Source organism: Coregonus clupeaformis, unplaced genomic scaffold (assembly GCF_020615455.1).
Source record: "Coregonus clupeaformis isolate EN_2021a unplaced genomic scaffold, ASM2061545v1 scaf0278, whole genome shotgun sequence".
In the NCBI taxonomy this organism is placed as follows: domain Eukaryota; kingdom Metazoa; phylum Chordata; class Actinopteri; order Salmoniformes; family Salmonidae; genus Coregonus; species Coregonus clupeaformis.
Window position 1 is genome coordinate 330,001 of NW_025533733.1, and position 20,184 is coordinate 350,184.

General features: G+C 46.6%; 1 protein-coding gene and 1 long non-coding RNA gene across 3 annotated transcripts in view; one reads left to right on the top strand and one right to left on the bottom strand.

Moving 5' to 3' along the window:
* The window catches only part of LOC121530948 (gamma-aminobutyric acid receptor subunit beta-2-like), a 71,075-nt gene that overhangs the window by 23,189 nt on the left and 27,702 nt on the right, over nucleotides 1–20,184 (top strand). For both annotated transcript variants that reach the window (XM_041836359.2, XM_041836350.2), the window contains exon 4: nucleotides 12,706–12,926. In XM_041836359.2, coding sequence (XP_041692293.1) covers nucleotides 12,706–12,926 — 221 coding nt within the window. The remainder of the gene's footprint in view (nucleotides 1–12,705; nucleotides 12,927–20,184) is intronic.
* LOC121530968 lies at nucleotides 17,383–17,993 on the bottom strand. Its single transcript, XR_005994079.2, has 3 exons — nucleotides 17,791–17,993; nucleotides 17,523–17,680; nucleotides 17,383–17,412 (listed from the first exon to the last, which is right to left on the bottom strand). It is a non-coding gene; the product is annotated as an uncharacterized LOC121530968 (long non-coding RNA).

Consider the following 20,184-nt stretch of genomic DNA (forward strand, 5'->3'; position numbering starts at 1 on the left):
GGACAGTAGAACATAGAGCTGTGGACAGTAGAACATAGAGCTGTGGACAGTAGAACATAGAGCTGTGGACAGTAGAGGATAGAGCTGTGGACAGTAGAGGATAGAGCTGTGGACAGTAGAACATAGAGCTGTGGACAGTAGAACATAGAGCTGTGGACAGTAGAACATAGAGCTGTGGACAGTAGAACATAGAGCCGTGGACAGTAGAACATAGAGCTGTGGACAGTAGAGGATAGAGCTGTGGACAGTAGAACATCGAGCCGTGGACAGTAGAACATAGAGCTGTGGATAGTAGAACATAGAGCTGTGGACAGTAGAGCATAGAGCTGTGGGTGGGTGTTGAGAGAGGCATTGACAGTAGGTACAGTAATGTACTAATAGGAGAGAGAGAGAGAGAGAGAGAGAGAGAGAGAGAGAGAGAGAGAGAGAGAGAGAGAGAGAGAGAGAGAGAGAGACCCAGCTGGAGTACTCTATTGGTTATGTAAAGGGTAGGGAAGTGTGAGGGAGTGATGGATAGAGTGAAGGATGGATGGATGGACTAAAGGGAGGGAGGTATTGTCCTCATAAACCATGGAGTGGCTCCAGCCGAGTGGAAGCAGTATATTTTCATCATAGGCCAGCCAGCTGAGATAGCTGAGGAGTTAACCCTCAGGTTGTTTCCCCTGTCAGTGCCTGCGTCTGAAAGGGCACCCTATTCCCTATGTAGTGCACTACTTTTGTCAAGGGCCCATAGGGAATAGGCTGCATTTAGGCTTTGGTCAAACGAAGTGCAACTATATAGGGACTAGGGTGCCATTTGAGACGCAGGAAAGTCAGTCAGGAGGAGAGAAGGGTTGGCTGAGTATTAACCCCCTAACCCCAGCCAGCATGACCGCTACTGCCCCCATGAGAGGTCCGTTATAGGTCAGTAGAGGTCAGTTATAGGTCAGTAGAGGTCAGTTATAGGTCAGTAGAGGTCAGTTATAGGTCAGTAGAGGTCAGTAGAGGTCAGTTATAGGTCAGTAGAAGTCAGTTATAGGCCAGTGGAGTTCAATGCCCTTTCAGACTCTTCTACACCAACTACACCATGTAGATGACCTTCTGATGTTCAGCGAGACTGTAGGTTAAAGGAAAATACCACTCAACCACCTGCTGTTCAGCTAGACTGTATTTGTATTTATTATGGATCCCAATTAGCTGCTGCCATAGTTTAGTCACATCAACTTGCTCAATTTCCACATGATTAATTACAATATTTAGTTGAGGTTTAGGGTTTAGCGAATGATTTGTCCCAAATACAATGCTTTTAGTTTTTGAAATATTTAGGACTAACTTATTCCTTGCCACCCATTCTGAAACTAACTGCAGCTCTTTGTTAAGTGTTGCAGTAATTTCAGTTGCTGTAGTAGCTTACGTGTATAGTGTTGAGTCATCCGCATATATAGACACACTGGTTTTACTCAAAGCCAGCGTCATGTTGTTAGTAAAGATTGAAAAAGTAAGGGGCCTAGACAGCTGCCCTGGGGAATTCCTGATTCTACCTGGATTATGTTGGAGAGGCTTCCATTAAAGAACACCCTCTGTGTTCTGTTAGACAGGTAACACTTTATCCACATTATAGCAGGGGGTGTAAAGCCAAAACACAAGTTTTTCCAGCAGCAGACTACGATCAATAATGTCAAAAGCCGCACCGAAGTCTAACAAAACAGCCCCCACAATCTTTTTATCATAAATTTCTCTCAGCCAATCATCAGTCATTTGTGTAAGTGCTGTGCTTGTTGAATGTCCTTCCTTATAAGCGTGCTGAAAGTCTGTTGTCAATTTGTTTACTGTAAAATAGCATTGTACCTGGTCAAACACCAGTTTTTCCAATAGTTTACTAAGGGTTGGTAACAGGCTGATTGGTCGGCTATTTGAGCCAGTAAAGGGGGCTTTACTATTCTTAGGTAGCAGAATGACTTGTGCTTCCCTCCAAGCCTGGGGGCACACACGTTCTAGTAGGCTTAAATTGAAAATATGGCAAATAGGAGTGGAAATATAGTCCGCTATTATCCTCAGTAATTTTCCATCCAAGTTGTCAGACCTCGGTGGCTTGTCATTGTTGATAGACAACTATATATATATATATATATATTGTGATGTCACGAGAGGCTGTGTCCTGGAGGGACGTTACATCCCCCTGAGATGGCTGCAAACCCAGACAGCTATGGCTCCATCTGCTGGTATGGTCGGGAACTCCAACCCTCTATGGCCAATCTTCCCACGCAGCTGAAACCAATCAGGAGCTGATGAGCTGAAGGTTTGTTGAAGGGAAGAGACACGGTCTCCAAGCTGGGCTCTCTGGAGGACAAGAGTGCTGCACGTCCACTTCCAGGAGGAATATAAGGATTTGGAGATACTTACCTTTGGGGAAATACTCACCTTTGGATATATGCACCGGTGGAAATACGTGTGGGACATTTGGAAGGACGTTTTGCTGGGTTGGCCACTAGCTGCAACGTGGAAGACAGTAAGACTGGGGAAAAGTTATTTGAGCGAGGGAGAGTTATGATTTTGGATGTGGAAGAGACATCCCTGAACTGTTAACCCTTAAAGAGCCACCAGAGAACAGTATTGTGTTATACTTTCGTTAGTTTCCCAAGACCTTTAATAAAATCCTTGTTTTGGTTGAACCTGGTCTCCTTGCACTACTTGAGCAATCCCGCTGAAAGCTGTGTAGCCTCTCGTGACGTCACAGATGGTGGAGAATACCGGCACGCTCAAGCGTTAATAGTGCATGTCAGAGGAGGATACCGAAGGTTTGATCACCCAGTTTTCCAAGTTGGCCGTAGGCTCCCCGCCGACTGAAATGGAGGACATATTGAAAGCCCTTGTTGCTGGCCAGCAAGCCCAGATGCAAGCAAACGTGGCTCTCTTGGAGGAGCAAAAGAAAGCCAACCTTCTGAAGGCAGAGGAATTGCAGTTGCAGAGACAGAGGGTGGTCCAAAATACCCGCCCAATAAAGGCAAGTGACTTTATATCTAAGATGGGAGCTACCGATGACATTGAGGCATACCTGCATGCATTTGAGGCCACGGCCACTAGGGAAGCCTGGCCCAAGCAACAGTGGGTTGGTCTGTTAGCCCCCTTTCTAACCGGGGAAGCGCTGAATGCTGTCCGGGACCTGGGCCCTGACCAGGTTACTGACTATGATGCCCTGAAGTCTGAGATCCTCAGCAGATATGGACTCACAAAGTTTGGTATGGCCCAGCGCTTTCACAGCTGGACCTTCCAACCAGACCAACCTCCTCGGGCGCAGATGCATGAACTTGTCCGAATCGCAAGGAAATGGCTGGATCCGCAGAGGAATACAGCAGCGGCGGTGGTGGAGGCCGTTGTGGTGGATCGTTACCTACGCGCCCCTGCCTTATGAGGCAAAACGGTTCATCAGTCAACAGGCCTTGACCACGGCTGATCTGACCGTGGAAGCTGTGGAAAAGTACCAGGCCACAGCGGAGATGCTGAATGCTTCCCGAAAAGACCCCAGGAGTGCGGCCCCACCCCAAATGGGAAGAACCCGTCCAAAGGACCCCAAGGTCTCGAACCCAGCCACGTCAGGACTTATCCCGGCTCCAGGGGGAGCCAGAAACCAGGCGGGTCCAAGAAGAGTACACCAGGGAGGGAGGCTTCGACAGTGTTACTCGGTGTGGGGAGATGGGACATATCTCCTGGCAGTGTGGGAAACCAGCCGATGAACCTATGCCCACTGCGGAGTCCTCCAGCTCAGCACCCACACACCGTTTGCCTCGCTCTTGGGAGTCGCAGATGGCGGCCCAGATCGACCCCCCACCTGCCCGGTAACTGTGAATCACCATGATGTGGAGGCCTTACTGGATTCTGGTAGCCGGGCCACCCTGGTGCGTAAGGGATTTGGTGGGCCCAACGTGTCTGACCCCGGGGAAAGTCCTCCCAGTTTCCTGTGTCCATGGGGACACCAGAGAATACCCCATTACTGAACTTACAATGACCAGCACCCGGGGAACCATACACACGACGGCGGGGGTGGTTGATTCCCTCCCCGTCCCTGTCCTAATTGGACGAGACTGCCCAGCCTTTTACCCACTCTGGAGAGAGTCTCAGGAGAGGATAACCCGAGTACCTCGGAAACGGAGAGGCAAGACTCATGCTGGGAAGGCTCCGGTGCAATCCTCCGAATTACTCACTCCCGCCCGGGCTCTGATAGGGATGGCAGGTGCCCAGACCGACACAAAGACGGAGCTACAGAATCTGGACAAAGAACTGTCTGGTCTGGAAGGGGACCGCTGAGAGGTATCGTTTGTTAAAGCAACAGTTAGACATGAAGACAGAAGAGTTAGATATCCTCCAGGCTAAACTCCAACAGAGCTCCTTCCTAAGCAACAGGAGGAGCTGGAGAGGCTGCGCAGGACCATCGAGGAGTGTGAGGAGACCCTGCGCAGTAGTAAGGAGGTCCAGAAGAAGGCAGAGGAGAAGTACAAGGTGTTGGAGAACAAGATGAAGAATGCGGAGGCAGAGAGAGAGAAGGAACTGAAAGCTGCTCAACAGAAGCTAAACTCTGCTAAAACCAAGGCTGATGCGTTCAGTAAGAAACTCAAGGAGAGACAACAGGAGGCTGAGTCCCTGGTCCTAGAGTTGGAGGAGTTGAAGAGAGAGCAGGCTGGCAAGCACCACGGCAATGCGGACGCCCTCTCCCGGCGTGATGCCTTCTTCGCTGCCTTTACCCCGAGCGAGGACGTCGGTCCCGAGGAGGGGGATGTGTGATGTCACGAGAGGCTGTGTCCTGGAGGGACGTTACATCCCCCTGAGATGGCTGCAAACCCAGACAGCTATGGCTCCATCTGCTGGTATGGTCGGGAACTCCAACCCTCTATGGCCAATCTTCCCACGCAGCTGAAACCAATCAGGAGCTGATGAGCTGAAGGTTTGTTGAAGGGAAGAGACACGGTCTCCAAGCTGGGCTCTCTGGAGGACAAGAGTGCTGCACGTCCACTTCCAGGAGGAATATAAGGATTTGGAGATACTTACCTTTGGGGAAATACTCACCTTTGGATATATGCACCGGTGGAAATACGTGTGGGACATTTGGAAGGACGTTTTGCTGGGTTGGCCACTAGCTGCAACGTGGAAGACAGTAAGACTGGGGAAAAGTTATTTGAGCGAGGGAGAGTTATGATTTTGGATGTGGAAGAGACATCCCTGAACTGTTAACCCTTAAAGAGCCACCAGAGAACAGTATTGTGTTATACTTTCGTTAGTTTCCCAAGACCTTTAATAAAATCCTTGTTTTGGTTGAACCTGGTCTCCTTGCACTACTTGAGCAATCCCGCTGAAAGCTGTGTAGCCTCTCGTGACGTCACAATATATATATATATTTTTTTTTTGTATGTTAAAGGAAAATACCACTAAAACACAATATTTTGGTATTCATTAGTCCCTGGTTTCCCAAACTCGGTCCTGGGGCCCTACCTGGGTGCACGTTTTTGCTTTTTCCCTAGCACTACACAGCTGATTCAAATAACCAACTCATCATCAAGCTTTGATTATTTTAATCGCTGTTTAGTGCTAAGGCAAAAAACAAAATGTGCACCCAGGTGGGTCCCCAGGACCGAGAATGGGAAACCCTGCATTAGTTGACATAGTCCTAAATTGTTTGCATATCAAACACATTATACCCCTCAAAAAGACACATTCACACACAGTAGCCTGTATGATGTCATCTAGTATAGCACTACACATAACCTACCGGTCAAAAGTTTTAGAACACCTACTCATTCAAGGGTTTTTCTTTCATTTTACTATATATTTAACATTTGAGATTCTTCAAATAGCCACCCTTTGCCTTGATGACAGCTTTGCACGCTCTTGGCATTCTCTCAACCAACTTCACCTGGAAGGTCGGGGGATTGTGGAGGACAGGTCATCTGATGCAGCACTCCATCCCTCTCCTTCTTGGTGAAATAGCCCTTACACAGCCTGGAGGTGTGTTGGGTCATTGTCCTGTTGAAAAACAAATGATAGTCCCACTAAGCCCAAACCAGATGGGATGGCGTATCACTGCAGAAGGCTGTGGTAGCCATGCTGGTTAAGTGTGCCTTGAATTCTAAATAAATCACAGTGTCAGCAAAGCACCCCCACACCATAACACCTCCTCCTCCATGCTTCACGGTGGGAAATACACATGCAGAGATCATCCATTCACCCACATCGCGTCTCACAAAGACACGGCAGTTGGAACAAAAAATCTCCAATTTGGACTCCACCGGTCTAATGTCCATTGCTCGTGTTTCTTGGCCCAAGAAAGTATCTTCTTCTTATTGGTGTCCTTTAGTAGTGGTTTCTTTGCAGCAATTCGACCATGAAGGCCTGATTCACACAGTCTCCTCTGAACAGTTGATGTTGAGATGTGTCTGTTACTTGAACTCCGTGAAGCATTTATTTGGGCTGCCATTTCTGAGGCTGTTAACGCTAATGAGCTTATCCTCTGCAGAAGAGGTAACTCTGGGTCTTCCATTCCTGTGGCGGTCCTCATGAGAGCCAGTTTCATCACTTGAAGAAACGTTCAGTTCTTGAAATTATCCGTATTGACTGACCTTCATGTCTTAAAGTAATGATGGACTGTCGTCTCTCTTTGCTTATTTGAGCTGTTCTTGCCATAATATGGACTTGTCTTTTACCAAATAGGGCTATCTTCTGTATACCCCCCTACCTTGTCTCAACACAACTGATTGGCTCAAACTGTTATGATTTAACTGGATAAGAACCCAAATGCAGACAAGTACACGAAGCCATAGAAGTTTTAACAGGTTTATTTACAATGTTCAAAGTCCAGGTTTCCAAATATATGGGAAGAGCAAGTCCAGGTTACAGGGAGGGTAACAGATCCAGATCAGGGCAGGTGTGGTACCGTAATGTCCTAGTGTCCGTGATGAGTCCAAAAGAGAGGTCCGGTATTGGAGAGCAGGATGGTGGTGGCAGGAGTGAAGCGGAGGCAGGAGTCAGGTTCCAAATATATGGTCGTCTTGACTATGATCTGACGATGAGTGGTAAGTTTGACCGGGTCTTAAAGGCTGAGGTGATTATGGTGAATGAGCTGCAGCTGGAACCCTGACTCCCGCACACCAGACTTCACTCCTGCAATCAAGGACAGACAGAGGGGAGGAGAGAGCAGAGAGAGCTACCTAGCAGCAGTAGGCCTAACAGTACCCCCTCTACGGACGCCACCTGGCGGCTCGACGGGGTTTATCGGGATGTAACCTATGAAACTCTCGGACCAGAGCAGGATCCACAATGAAGCTCCTGGGCACCCAGGAACGTTCCTCGGGACCATAACCCTCCCAATCCACCAGGTACTGGAAACCACGACCTCGCGGCGAACATCCAGAAGTCGCCGGACAGTGTAGACCGGACCCCCACCCACGATCCTGGGCGGAGGAGGGGGACGAGAGGGCGGGCACAGAGGGCTAACCGACACAGGCTTAATCTGGGAAACATGAAAGGTGGAATGAACCCGTAGGGGAGGCAGGAAGCTGTAGCTTAACCGCGCAGGGGTTAACAATAGACAGTATCTTGAACGGTCCTATAAAACGAGGCGCCATCTTCTTAGACTCCACCTTCAATGGAAGGTCCCGTGACTTCAGCCATACCTCTTGACCAGGAGAGTAACCGGGAGCCTGGGACCGGTGACGGTTGGCTTGCCTCTGCATGTACGCCGAAGCTCGGGACAGAGCTACCCTGGCCTTCCTCCAGACCTTGAAGCAGCGGCGCATGTGGGACTGCACCGAGGGTACCGCCAGTTCCCTCTCTTGGGAAGGGAACAGGGGAGGTTGATAACCCAGAGCACACAGAAAAGGAGACAAACCAGAGGAAGCGTTAGTCAAGGTGTTATGAGCATATTCCACCCAGGGGAGCATGGAGCTCCATGACCCAGGGTTAGACCCAGTGACACAGCGAAGAGCGGTCTCCATCTCCTGGTTCGCTCTCTCGGCTTGCCCGTTGGTCTGGGGGTGATATCCAGAGGACAGGCTGGATGTAATGCCCAAAGCTTTACAGAAAGCTTTCCACACCTGGGAGACAAACTGGGGGACCCCTGTCAGAGACAATATCCGTGGGTAGACCATGAGAGCGGAACACATGTTCAACCAAAATATCAGCCGTCTCTCTGGCAGTAGGCAGTTTAGGTAGGGCCAAAAAATGAGCGAACTTAGAAAAACGATCAATCACCGTAAGAATGACAGTCTTACCAGACGAGGGGGAAGTCCAGTGACAAAATCCATAGCGATATGCGACCAGGGCCGGCTGGGTATAGGTAGAGGTCGTAGATGACCAGCGCTGGCCTGGGTGGAGTTCTTACTTCGTGCACATACCGTACAAGCAGCAATGAAGGCTCGAGTGTCCGCCTCCCATCGTGGCCCACCAGAACTTACGTCGCACAAAGTCAAGGGTCCGCGAAACTCCAGGGTGACAGGTAAGGGGAGACGAGTGAGCCCACTGAAGTACCTGGGAGCGAGCAGACTCAGGGACAAACATCCGGTTAGGAGGACCCCTCCCAGGGTCAGCTTGATGATGTTGAGCCTGTCTAACAATCCCTCGATGTCACATGTGATGACTGCAATACTGCAGGTAGGGAGGCAAAATGGGTTCAGGGTTACTACCAGTATCAACAGCCGAATGAACACGAGACAGGCGTCAGGCTTGACGTTGCGTGACCCAGGACGGTAAGACAGAGAAAAATTGAATCTCCCAAAAAAATAGTGCCCACCTGGCTTGACGGGGGTTGAGCTGCTTCGCTGACTGGAGGTAAGCCAGATTCTTATGATCCGTCCAAACGATGAAGGGTTGTTCCGCCCCCTCCAACCAATGTCGCCACTCCTCGAGAGCCAGCTTAACGGCGAGCAGTTCACGATTTGCCAACATCATAATTCCTCTCTGCCTGAGAAAGTTTCCTTGAGAGAAAAGCACAGGGATGCAGTTTGTTATCTTCAGGAGAACGTTGTGACAACACTGCACCTACCCCAGTGTCGGATGCATCCACCTCCACGACAAACTGGCGGTCGGGGTCCGGCTGCATCAGAATGGGAGCCGCGAAGCGATGTTTCAGTTCTTCGAACGCTGATTCGGCCCCCTTCATTCCAAGCGAACGGTCGTGAGATGGAGGTGAGAGCGGTGAGTGGCGCCGCAATGCGGCTGTAGTCCTTGATGAACCTCCTATAGAAGTTCGCAAACCCCAGGAATCGTTGAAGTTGTTTTGCGGGTAGAGGGAGCTGGCCAGTCCGTGACAGCAGAGATCTTAGCTGGGTCCATCCGCAACTCCCCTGAGCTATGATGTAACCCAAAAAAGAGGTCTCAGACACATGAAATTCACATTTCTCCATCTTCACAAACAGTTTGTTCTCCAACAACCTTTGCAACACCTGGCGCACATGTAGTTCATGTTCCTGGGAGGACTCTGAGAAAATCAAGATATCATCCAGATAGACAAAAACAAACCGATTCAACATGTCCCGAAGGACATCATTGACTAGTGCCTGAAAAACAGCAGGGGCATTGGACAACCCAAAAGGCATAACCAGATACTCAAAATGTCCCAAGGGTGTGTTGAAGGCAGTCTTCCATTCATCACCCTTACGAATGCGCACCAGGTGATACGCATTTCGTAGATCCAGTTTCGTAAAGATGGTAGCACCATGAAGGAGGGGAAAAGCAGAATTAATCAAAGGCAGAGAATACTTGTTCTTAATGGTGATGTTGTTAAGACCACGGTAATCAATACAGGGTCTGAGGGTCTTATCCTTCTTAGCAACAAAAAGAATCCCGCTCCTACAGGTGACGAGGAAGGACGCATAATACCTGCCGCCAAGGAGTCCCGAATGTAGTTCTCCATAGCCTCTGTCTCCGGCCGGGAGAGATTGTACAGGCGACTGCTGGGGAGCGGGGCTCCTGGCTGGAGGTCAATGGCGCAGTCGTAAGGCCGGTGAGGAGGAAGAGAAGTAGCTCTGTGTTTGCAGAAAACGGATGCCAGGTCATGATACGCGTCAGGGACAGCAGAGAGATCCATGGACTCCAGTGGAGGTTGAGGCACAGTACTGGCAGGAGTCTGAAGAACACAAACAATTCACATGACAAAATGTGCTCCATGAAACAATGTTACCTGTCACCCAATCAATGTGTGATTGTGTCTTATGAGCCAGGGGATACCAAGGACCAGGGTGTCTGTGGGCAGTCGATAATATGGAATTGAATGTTCTCCTGATGATTTCCCGACACTCTAAGACAAACAGGAACAGTTTGATGGGTAATACGGGTCAACAATTGTCCATTCAGACCCTTAGCCTGCAGCGGACAGTCCATAGGAACAGTCTCCAAATCCATTTGTTGAGCCCACCTCTCTATCAAAAAAGCTTTCGGGGCACCAGAGTCAATCAGCGCACTAACAGAGAAATTCTGGGACTGCCACTGGAGGGATGCCTGGAGCAGAATGCGGGGGAGAAGAGGAAGAATCAGCTGCTCGGCTCACCAAAACTTCTCCCATTAATGATGAGCCGGCCTTTTCCCCGGACGAACTGGGCAGGAAGGAACGAAATGACCAGCTTCTCCACAATACAGGCAGACCCGAGCCTGAATACGACGTGAACGCTCCTCTGAGGACAACCGTGCACGACCCACCTCCATGGCTTCGGGTTCAGTGCTCCTCGTGATCGACTCGGGGAAGACACGGCTTTCTCCGTAGGGAAGATGCAGGGAGGAGTTTGTTGATGACAGACAGGTTGCTTGGAACTAACACTCCTCTCCCGGCGGCGCTCCCGAATCCGATTATCAACCTGATAGTGAGTGAAATAAGATTATCCAGCGTAGCCGATTCATCATATGACACCAATTCATCTTTTAAAGTCTCAGACAAAGCATTGATGAACACTCCTTGTAATGCCTCGTCATTCCAACCACTCACTGCTGCTAAAGTCCGAAACTCCACTGCCATCTCCGCCACACTACGAGCCCCCTGTCGAAGAGAGAACAACCGTTTCGCAGCCTCCTTGCCTCGTACGGGGTGGTCAAAAACCTTCTCATCTCCGTGGTGAAGGCAACGTAAAGCGTTGCAAATGTCCGACTGACTCTCCCATACCGCGGATCCCCAGGCACGAGCGGAACCGCTAGTAGAGTTAATAAGGTAGGCAATACGGGCTCTTTCTGAGGCGTAGGTGAGGGGCTGTTGTTCAAACACTAACGAGCATTGAGTCAAAAATCGCCACAGGTTCCCATGTTCCCGTCATAGCGCTCTGGAGCAGGAACAAAAGGCTCTCTGATCTGGGCTGGAAGGGGTAGTAAGGGCAGACACTTGATTGGTGAGTAATTGAACCTGATTAAGCAGCACCTGACTGTCCTCAGCAATCGTCTTAAACAGGGTATCATGTTGGCCAAGTAAAATGCCCTGATTGGCTATGGCAGTCCAAATTTCAGTGCACTCTGGGGTGGTATCCGAGCTACTGTCTGCTGGGTTCATCATGGTCAGATCATACTGTTATGATTTAACTGGATAAGAACCCAAATGCAGACAAGTACACGAAGCCATAGAAGTTTTAACAGGTTTATTTACAATGTTCAAAGTCCAGGTTTCCAAATATATGGGAAGAGCAAGTCCAGGTTACAGGGAGGGTAACAGATCCAGATCAGGGCAGGTGTGGTACCGTAATGTCCTAGTGTCCGTGATGAGTCCAAAAGAGAGGTCCGGTATTGGAGAGCAGGATGGTGGTGGCAGGAGTGAAGCGGAGGCAGGAGTCAGGTTCCAAATATATGGTCATCTTGACTATGATCTGACGATGAGTGGTAAGTTTGACCGGGTCTTAAAGGCTGAGGTGATTATGGTGAATGAGCTGCAGCTGGAACCCTGACTCCCGCACACCAGACTTCACTCCTGCAATCAAGGACAGACAGAGGGGAGGGAGAGAGCAGAGAGAGCTACCTAGCAGCAGTAGGCCTAACACAAACGCATTAAGAAGGAAAGAAATTCCGCAAATGAACTTTTAAGAAGGCACACCTGTTAATTGAAATGAATTCCAGGTGACTACCTCATGAAGCTGGTTGAGAGAATGGCAAGAGTGTGCAAAGCTGTCATCAAGGCAAAGGGTGGCTAATTGAAAAATCTCAAATATAAAATATATTTTGATTTGTTTAACACTTTTTTGGTTACTACATGATTCCATATGTGTTATTTAATAGTTTTGATGTCTTCACTATTATTCTACAATGTAGAAAATAGTAAAAATTAAGAAAAACCCTTGAATGAGTAGGTGTTCTAAAACTTTTGACCGGTAGTGTATATCCTAAGACTAGTTTCTTTTTTAAAAAAATTAACGCCCCAAATTCTGAAACAACAAAAAAAGAAATGTATTCAGAATGAAATGTAATCCGTTATTCATCATCTGATAAAGACAGTCAACTACATGAATTTCTGACTTTTGTGTTTTGAGATGTACAGTCCAGTACAGTCCAGTAGGTTTATCAACTCTTCTCCTTCTCCTCCTCCAGGACTACACATTACGTAAAAATGTATGCACGCATGACTGTAAGTCGCTTTGGATAAAAGCGTCTGCTAAATGGCATATTATTATTATTATATTATACACATTGACATGTAGTTTCAGCTACCTATCTCCCATATCCCTCTCTCCACTCGTTTACTGACGCTTCTTTTTTTATCCCCCTCTCTTCCAGGACTACACGCTGACCATGTACTTCCAGCAGGCCTGGCGGGACAAGCGTCTGTCCTACTCTGAGATAGCCCTCAACCTGACGCTGGATAACAGGGTAGCCGACTCGCTCTGGGTTCCCGACACCTACTTCCTCAACGATAAAAAGTCCTTCGTCCACGGCGTCACGGTCAAGAACAGAATGATCCGACTGCACCCGGACGGCACCGTGCTCTACGGACTCCGGTAAGGGATTTCATCGTTTTTGATGATTACCAATAAGCAATAATTGATTGGTTGTTATTGAATAACCGTGTTGGGTTCTGTAGCCTTTTAGCCTTTCATGGTCTGTGATGATTATTCATATCTTTAATTGATTGGTTTTGATCAATAAGTAAAGCGCTGTAGGAGAAACAGAGGTGAGGTAGTTGAGAGTGAGGAATGTCATAGCCTTTCAGTCTTCCTAGGTATGTAGTCATGGCCTTTCAGTTTACCTAGGTATGGCGACATGGCCTTTCAGTCTTAGTAGGTATGTAGTCATAGCATTCAGTCTACCTAGGTATGGAGACATAGCCTTTCAGTTTACCTAGGTATGGCGACATGGCCTTTCAGTCTTAGTAGGTATGGAGTCATAGCCTTTCAGTCTACCTAGGTATGGCGTCATAGCCTTTCAGTCTACCTAGGTATGGAGACATAGCCTTTCAGTTTACCTAGGTATGGAGACATAGCCTTTCAGTCTACCTAGGTATGGAGTCATGGCCTTTCAGTCTACCTAGGTATGGAGACATAGCCTTTCAGTTTACCTAGGTATGGAGACATAGCCTTTCAGTCTACCTAGGTATGGAGTCATATCCTTTCAGTCTACCTAGGTATGGAGACATAGCCTTTCAGTTTACCTAGGTATGGAGACATAGCCTTTCAGTCTACCTAGGTATAGAGTCAAAGCCTTTCAGTCTACCTAGATATGGAGTCATAGCCTTTCAGCCTACCTTGGTATGAAGACATGGCCTTTCAGTCTACCTAGGTACGGAGTCATAGCCTTTTAGTTTATCTAGGTATGTAGTCATAGCATTCAGTCTACCTAGGTATGGCGACATGGCCTTTCAGTCTTCCTAGGTATGGAGTCATAGGCTTCAGTCTACCTAGGTATGGAGTCATATCATTCTGTCTACCTAGATATGGAGTCATGGCCTTTCAGTCTACCTAAGTATGGAGACGTTTTCTCATTATTGACCATCTGGTTCTACACACTACATACTATACTGAACATCTGGATTGGTTTCTTTGGTGTTTTATCATTCAATAATAAAACAGTAGCATACAGAAAGAGGAGATGTATTTGGTTGATGGTAAGGGTTGTCATAGGCTCATAGCCTTTCATAGCTAGTCCGTCCACCTAGGAATCTAGACTTGTTTCTCCCTCACTAACTATTTGGGTCTACACACTACTACATACTAGATTGAACAACCGTGTTGGGTTCTTCTGGCTTTACTCTTTCATTGTCTCTGATGATTATCAATATCAATAATATATCGGTTTATAATCAATAATGGAACAGAGCTGTAAAACATCTACAAAGGGAGGAACTCTATTAGATTGTACGGCGGATGTCCTATCCATCCAGGAAACATCTCTTTATGATGTTGGCTGTGTCTGAAATGCCACCCTATTCCCTATATAGTGCACTACTTTTGATCAGAGTAGTGCACTATGTATGGACTATGGTGCCATTTAGGATGCAGAGAGGATTGCCATTCATAATAGATCAATGATCATCAATAATGTAGACGTTCAATACAAACATACAACACACAGACACACACACACACACACTCAGACACAGACACAGACACACACACACACACACACACACACACACACACACACACACACACACACACACAGGATGGTATTTTATGTGCTGTTGTGCTGCCTGCCACTTTGTGAAGCCTGTGATGTGATGTACAGTATCTATGTATCCATATGGATGTGTGTGATGACGTCTGTGCAAATGATCTCTCAGACCTGCGTATTTAAAGGGATGAGATTATTGTTGCTAATTCAAGACATGAACATCGCAGGCAGCTTTCATTCATTCATTCATTCATTCATTCATTCATTCATTCTCTCTTTCTTTCTATCTCTCTCTCTCTCTCTCTCTCTGTCTCTCTCTCTCTCTCTCTCGCTCTCTGTCTCTCTCTCTCTCTCTCTCTCTCTCTCTCTCTCTCGAATGAAGTGTTCTTAAAACATTAAAGAATCTGCAGTGCACCAGATAATTCATGTGTTCGGTTTTTGAGAGAAAAATCAATAAAACATAATTTATAACGCTTCCATTATGTAAGGCCTCAATTATATAAGCCAACACATATTTTCTACATAACAACAAGTAACTAAACGGGAGAAAGAAGTGACGCTGGAATTTTTAGGTGGTGGTGTTGAGGTGCCTGCAAGGACTCTAACAGTCACCCCAATAACTGTAGCTAGGTAGTATTTACCCCCCTCCTCGGCCTACACGTCACACTAACCCAAATCTGAACAGTCATGAAAAAGAAAGACAAGGAGAGAAAAACTGTTCTGAAGCTTGCATGGGAACAGAGTAGGAGTATTTGGCAGTAGGAAACACTGTTCTGAAGCTTGCATGGGAACAGAGTATGAGTATTTGGCAGTAGGAAACACTGTTCTGAAGCTTGCATGGGAACAGAGTAGGAGTATTTGGCAGTAGGAAACACTGTTCCGAAGCTTGCATGGGAACAGAGTAGGAGTATTTGGCAGTAGGAAACACTGTTCTGAAGCTTGCATGGGAACAGAGTAGGAGTATTTGGCAGTAGGAAACACTGTTCTGAAGCTTGCATGGGAACAGAGTAGGAGTATTTGGCAGTAGGAAACACTGTTCTGAAGCTTGCATGGGAACAGAGTAGGCGTATTTGGCAGTAGGAAACACTGTTCTGAAGCTTGCATGGGAACAGAGTAGGCGTATTTGGCAGTAGGAAACACTGTTCTGAAGCTTGCATGGGAACAGAGTAGGAGTATTTGGCAGTAGGAAACACTGTTCTGAAGCTTGCATGGGAACAGAGTAGGAGTATTTGGCAGTAGGAAACACTGTTCTGAAGCTTGCATGGGAACAGAGTAGGAGTATTTGCAGTAGGAAACACTGTTCTGAAGCTTGTATGGGAACAGAGTACAAAGCTGCCAACTTTTCAAAAAACCTTGGAGTGAGATTTTGTCCTGGGTCCGCCTGGGTCCTGCAGTCGGTGAAAAGCAATTGCACTGCCTGCGTCTCATAACTGCGGCCACCTTGATCTCATGAGGTTATCGTTGCCCACGTGTGCATGACGTCAGAGAAAGTCGGATCAAGTCGGACACAAATCTAACCAGCATACATTGAGCAGTGATCGCCGGTGATCGATTCTGCGCAGACCTGGCTCATCTCAAATGAGCCTCTTGTCTATGATCTGTCGGCATGGTTATACTGGCCTGTGGCCTTCTTGGAGGCCTTGATGATATCGGAGGGGGGCTCCCATTTGAAGCAGGGCTCCAGATTGGCCATCTTTATGGTCATTATTGAGGACAGGGTGCCATCCAATGCTAGGCTGTTTCTTCTCTTGGTTTTGTTCAGTCCCACAACTGAAAACACCCTCTCAGCATCTGCGTTTGCATGGGGCAACACCAGGACAAGCTTGGCGACGGCAGCAAGACTCTCGAATTCTTTGGCTCCTGTCACCTATGGAAAATGCACCAGAACACAATGGAAAAATAAACCTTGATTTTTGATTGATTAATACTGTAAGTATACTGTAGGTTGATCCATTAACAAAGTTCAGATAAAAACATGCATAATTTGCAACATGCATGACACATATATGCATGCAACAATTTTAAGCAACAGATGTAGCCAAGCCACACCTGCCAAAATGAAAGACAAAAAAGGAAAAACAATTTACCTTATGCTTCCGGGTTGCCATTTCAGCCCAGAAGCTTTCCATTTCAGTTTCATCCTGCAGGGATATCATTGGCATGGTCTGATAATTTAGAAACTCCTCACCCAGAAGGTCATGCTCCTCTGGCCCATGGTATGGGAGGAGATGGGGAAACCTATTTATGAAAGTAGAGTTACAAGTTGTTACGTTTTAGGTATATAGTCATCAACCAGCAGCAGTTCATACACATCTTTGAGGAGCAGCCACAAAAGAATATCTCATGTGCAGTTTAGGAGTGAACACACCTCATCATAAAACACAGGGTATTTTAGCTAAGATGATAGACAATAATTAGAGAAAAAAAACGAACCTTTCAACAAAGTACAGGACATCTTCGATGTCACTTTCAACCCTCTGCCGTACATCTACAAATTGTGCGTGCTTGATCAGTGGCTCTTCCAGTGGCAGCTTCTTAAGGGCATAGTCCACAGCACTTGTCAGGAAACACAACACAACTTCATGGAATGAATCCACCTGCTGTGGTGTGATGTCACCCTCGTCGAGTAATCTGTTAAGTTTAGCCCTGGTTGTGAACCCAATGTTCAACTTTCTTCCTGTCACAGATACAGCATATCGGTATAAGGTACAAGGCTAAATATCACATATCACAGTGTTTGATCATATTAATAGTCAAATACTAACCTGGTAAATGGTTTGCCTTTTCTTTAAAGGCAATTTCACAAGGCTCCTCATGGCACTGCAGAGCTGCTGGAACCATAAACTATGAACATAGCTTGCGTACGAATTTCACCATCTATAACAGACATTTACAAAAATAGTAGGTGAAACCTGTTTTAGAGGATCCCTGCAGATATCAGCAAGAAACACAGAATGGAGAAAAAAAACAGCAAAATCCAATCCCACCTCATCATGTAACAAAAATATTGATGACTGCTCTCTCTGAAGCAGCAAGTTGAAAGAAGTGAAAGTTGGTACGGTGGCTTGGAAGAACAGCAGGTACACTTCTGTCATGGGGTCAGTGAATGTCTGCACAAGTCTCTTGAACCTGGCCTGATTTTCATCTTGAATCAATCAATAAATAACACAAAACAAGAGGTTGTCATTAATACAAGTATGTGACTAACAATCCATGTAGTTGCTGCATAATGAAATTGAAAATTGATGACCATACTAGCAGATTTGTAGTAGCTGGCCAGAGGTTCATACAGCCTCAGGATCCTGGTCACACAACGTTCAAGGCTTAGCCAACGGACCGAGATATGCAGGAGGACCTCCATGTACTCCGCTTCATGGAGCTCACAAAACTCTGTTTTAGACATTAAATCCATATCATATATTTTCTACAGCTCAGCATTTCAGTATTACACTTAATAGTATCAAACATGCATACCTGTCAGGTATCCTTTCCGATTTGTGCTACCCTTGAACCAGTAACCGATGTCCACTACCATATCCTCCAAATCAAAACCGGACACCTGCAATGCATAAATCAATCATAACACATTCAGTCAATGCACGTAATTAGGATACAGATAAATCAGGCCTTAACTCACTTTAAAAAAATCCCACTCCTGCAGCTTTGGCGGTGTTATGTGCCACATGACAAGGACAACCATGAATATAGGTGTTGGGATGCTTCTGGAACACCCTAAGAGGCAATGGAATTACGTGGTCCAATGTCCTCAGCTGCATTGTAAACTGAGAGACCAATGCAGTTCTCCCAAGGGATGCCATGCTCCTCTATGGTGGAGTTCATTTTGGTGAAGATCTCACTTGCTGTTCCACATCTCGTCCCAGTTGTTGAGCACATATTTAAAAACTGGTGGACAACTTTGCTGCCCATGAAGACCCGGACAGTAAGCGGGTTCATCTTTTCCACTCCTATAATGACAAGTTAGAATCATACAGATGTTCATGTTATTAGATGTTTAAAAAATACACAAAGCACATGTTTTGCAGAGGAGAAAAATCTCAAATAGTTTGTGAAATACCAGTGTCATTCGACCCATCCGTAACAAGGGTATACGGGGCTTTTTTCATCTCCTTCACAAGCTCCTGTGTGAAATATGGTGCGAGTGCTTCATTGGTAATGCAGGGTGACTTAGTCCTGGCACACCTGTACTCCTGCGCTGTCTTCGAATCTCCGAAACATTCTTTTAGGAGAGGCCCCAGGTGGTCCGCAAAGGCTAGGGGGACGTTGTGAACTACCAACCCAGCTGTAATTTTGACCTCAGCCCTTCTTGTCTGTAAGAAATAAAAAAATGATTAATCCTCCCAAAAGACCATCGTTTATTTAAAATAGACGCCTGCGATAATAGGGCACAGGTCAAAAACACATTCAGCAACTAAGATCTCAAATTAAGAAAACTGGACTGTACTACACTGAAATACAAACCACAAATTAGTCAAAACTATCAACCATGACTTTACAGTGATCAACTAGAACACAAAACTCTTGACTGAACCTTGACAGAATCATTACGCATATCATACCTTAACGTACCCCCAACAGATGGAACGGCCATTGCATATTGGGATATTGTGGCTGTGGACAGGAGAGCTCGTTGCTTATCTTGGTGGCCTTTTGCTTTTTATATGGCGCACTACATCTGTCACACCCTGGTGGCAACATGAGTTTTCAATACGGCAGACTGCACACCAGTAGTGCGTGTTGAGGCTCCCTCTGGTAATAAAGGGCCATGAAGAGGTCCACTCATTTTTGAAAATGGATCTATATGTTGCTGCTCCCAGCCAGAGCACGACTCTTCTGGCCCTGCTGTTAGATTCTCTTCTGTCTGTCCCTCTGTGTCTCCTTCTGTCTGCCCTGTTGGTTGTTCTATTGGTCCTGTCTGTTGCTCCTCTGCATGGGCGTCAATCTGTCCTGTCTGTTGCTCCTCTGCTTGTTTGTCAGTCTGTCCTGTCTCCTGCTCTCTCTGTCCTTTGTGTTGCTCCTCTGTCTGTTGTCCTGTCGTTTCTTTCAATCGTTCTGGCTGTTCCGTCAGTGTGTTTTGTCTGTCTTTTCTCACTTGGCTGGTTCTTTAAATAAAATAAAAGGTTTCGCTTTTGTCCTGGCAAAGGTCTCTTACGGGACATCTTTGAAACCTTAAAAAATTCAAATGGTCATGTTGGTTTAATAACTCTACTCTCAGTTACAAAAACATACCTACTTCTATTGCACACATTTCCTGTATTTATGTTCAATTCTTTGGAATACATCTTACCTGTTAGAAATCAGCTGAGTTTACATTCACCACACTAAATCATGTTCACACGCACAAACAAATAATTTATTTCAAGAATTAAAGTTTAAGAGAGTGAGTACTCAATTGGACGACATTTCATTGTTACATACCTAGTCTCAGCTCAGCTTCTTATCAGACTTATTGAGGTAGTGACCGTTTCTTCTCCTGTTGTCTTTCGCGGCAATGGTATCTCTTCTTCTGTCGCTAACTTCGGGGTGCAGCGCATATGGTTCAGTGGCGCTCATCAGCGCCATCTACCGTCGGGGAGTTTGAAAAAAGGAACGAACGCGTCTCGGACGATTTATTTTTTTGCGTGAGAAATT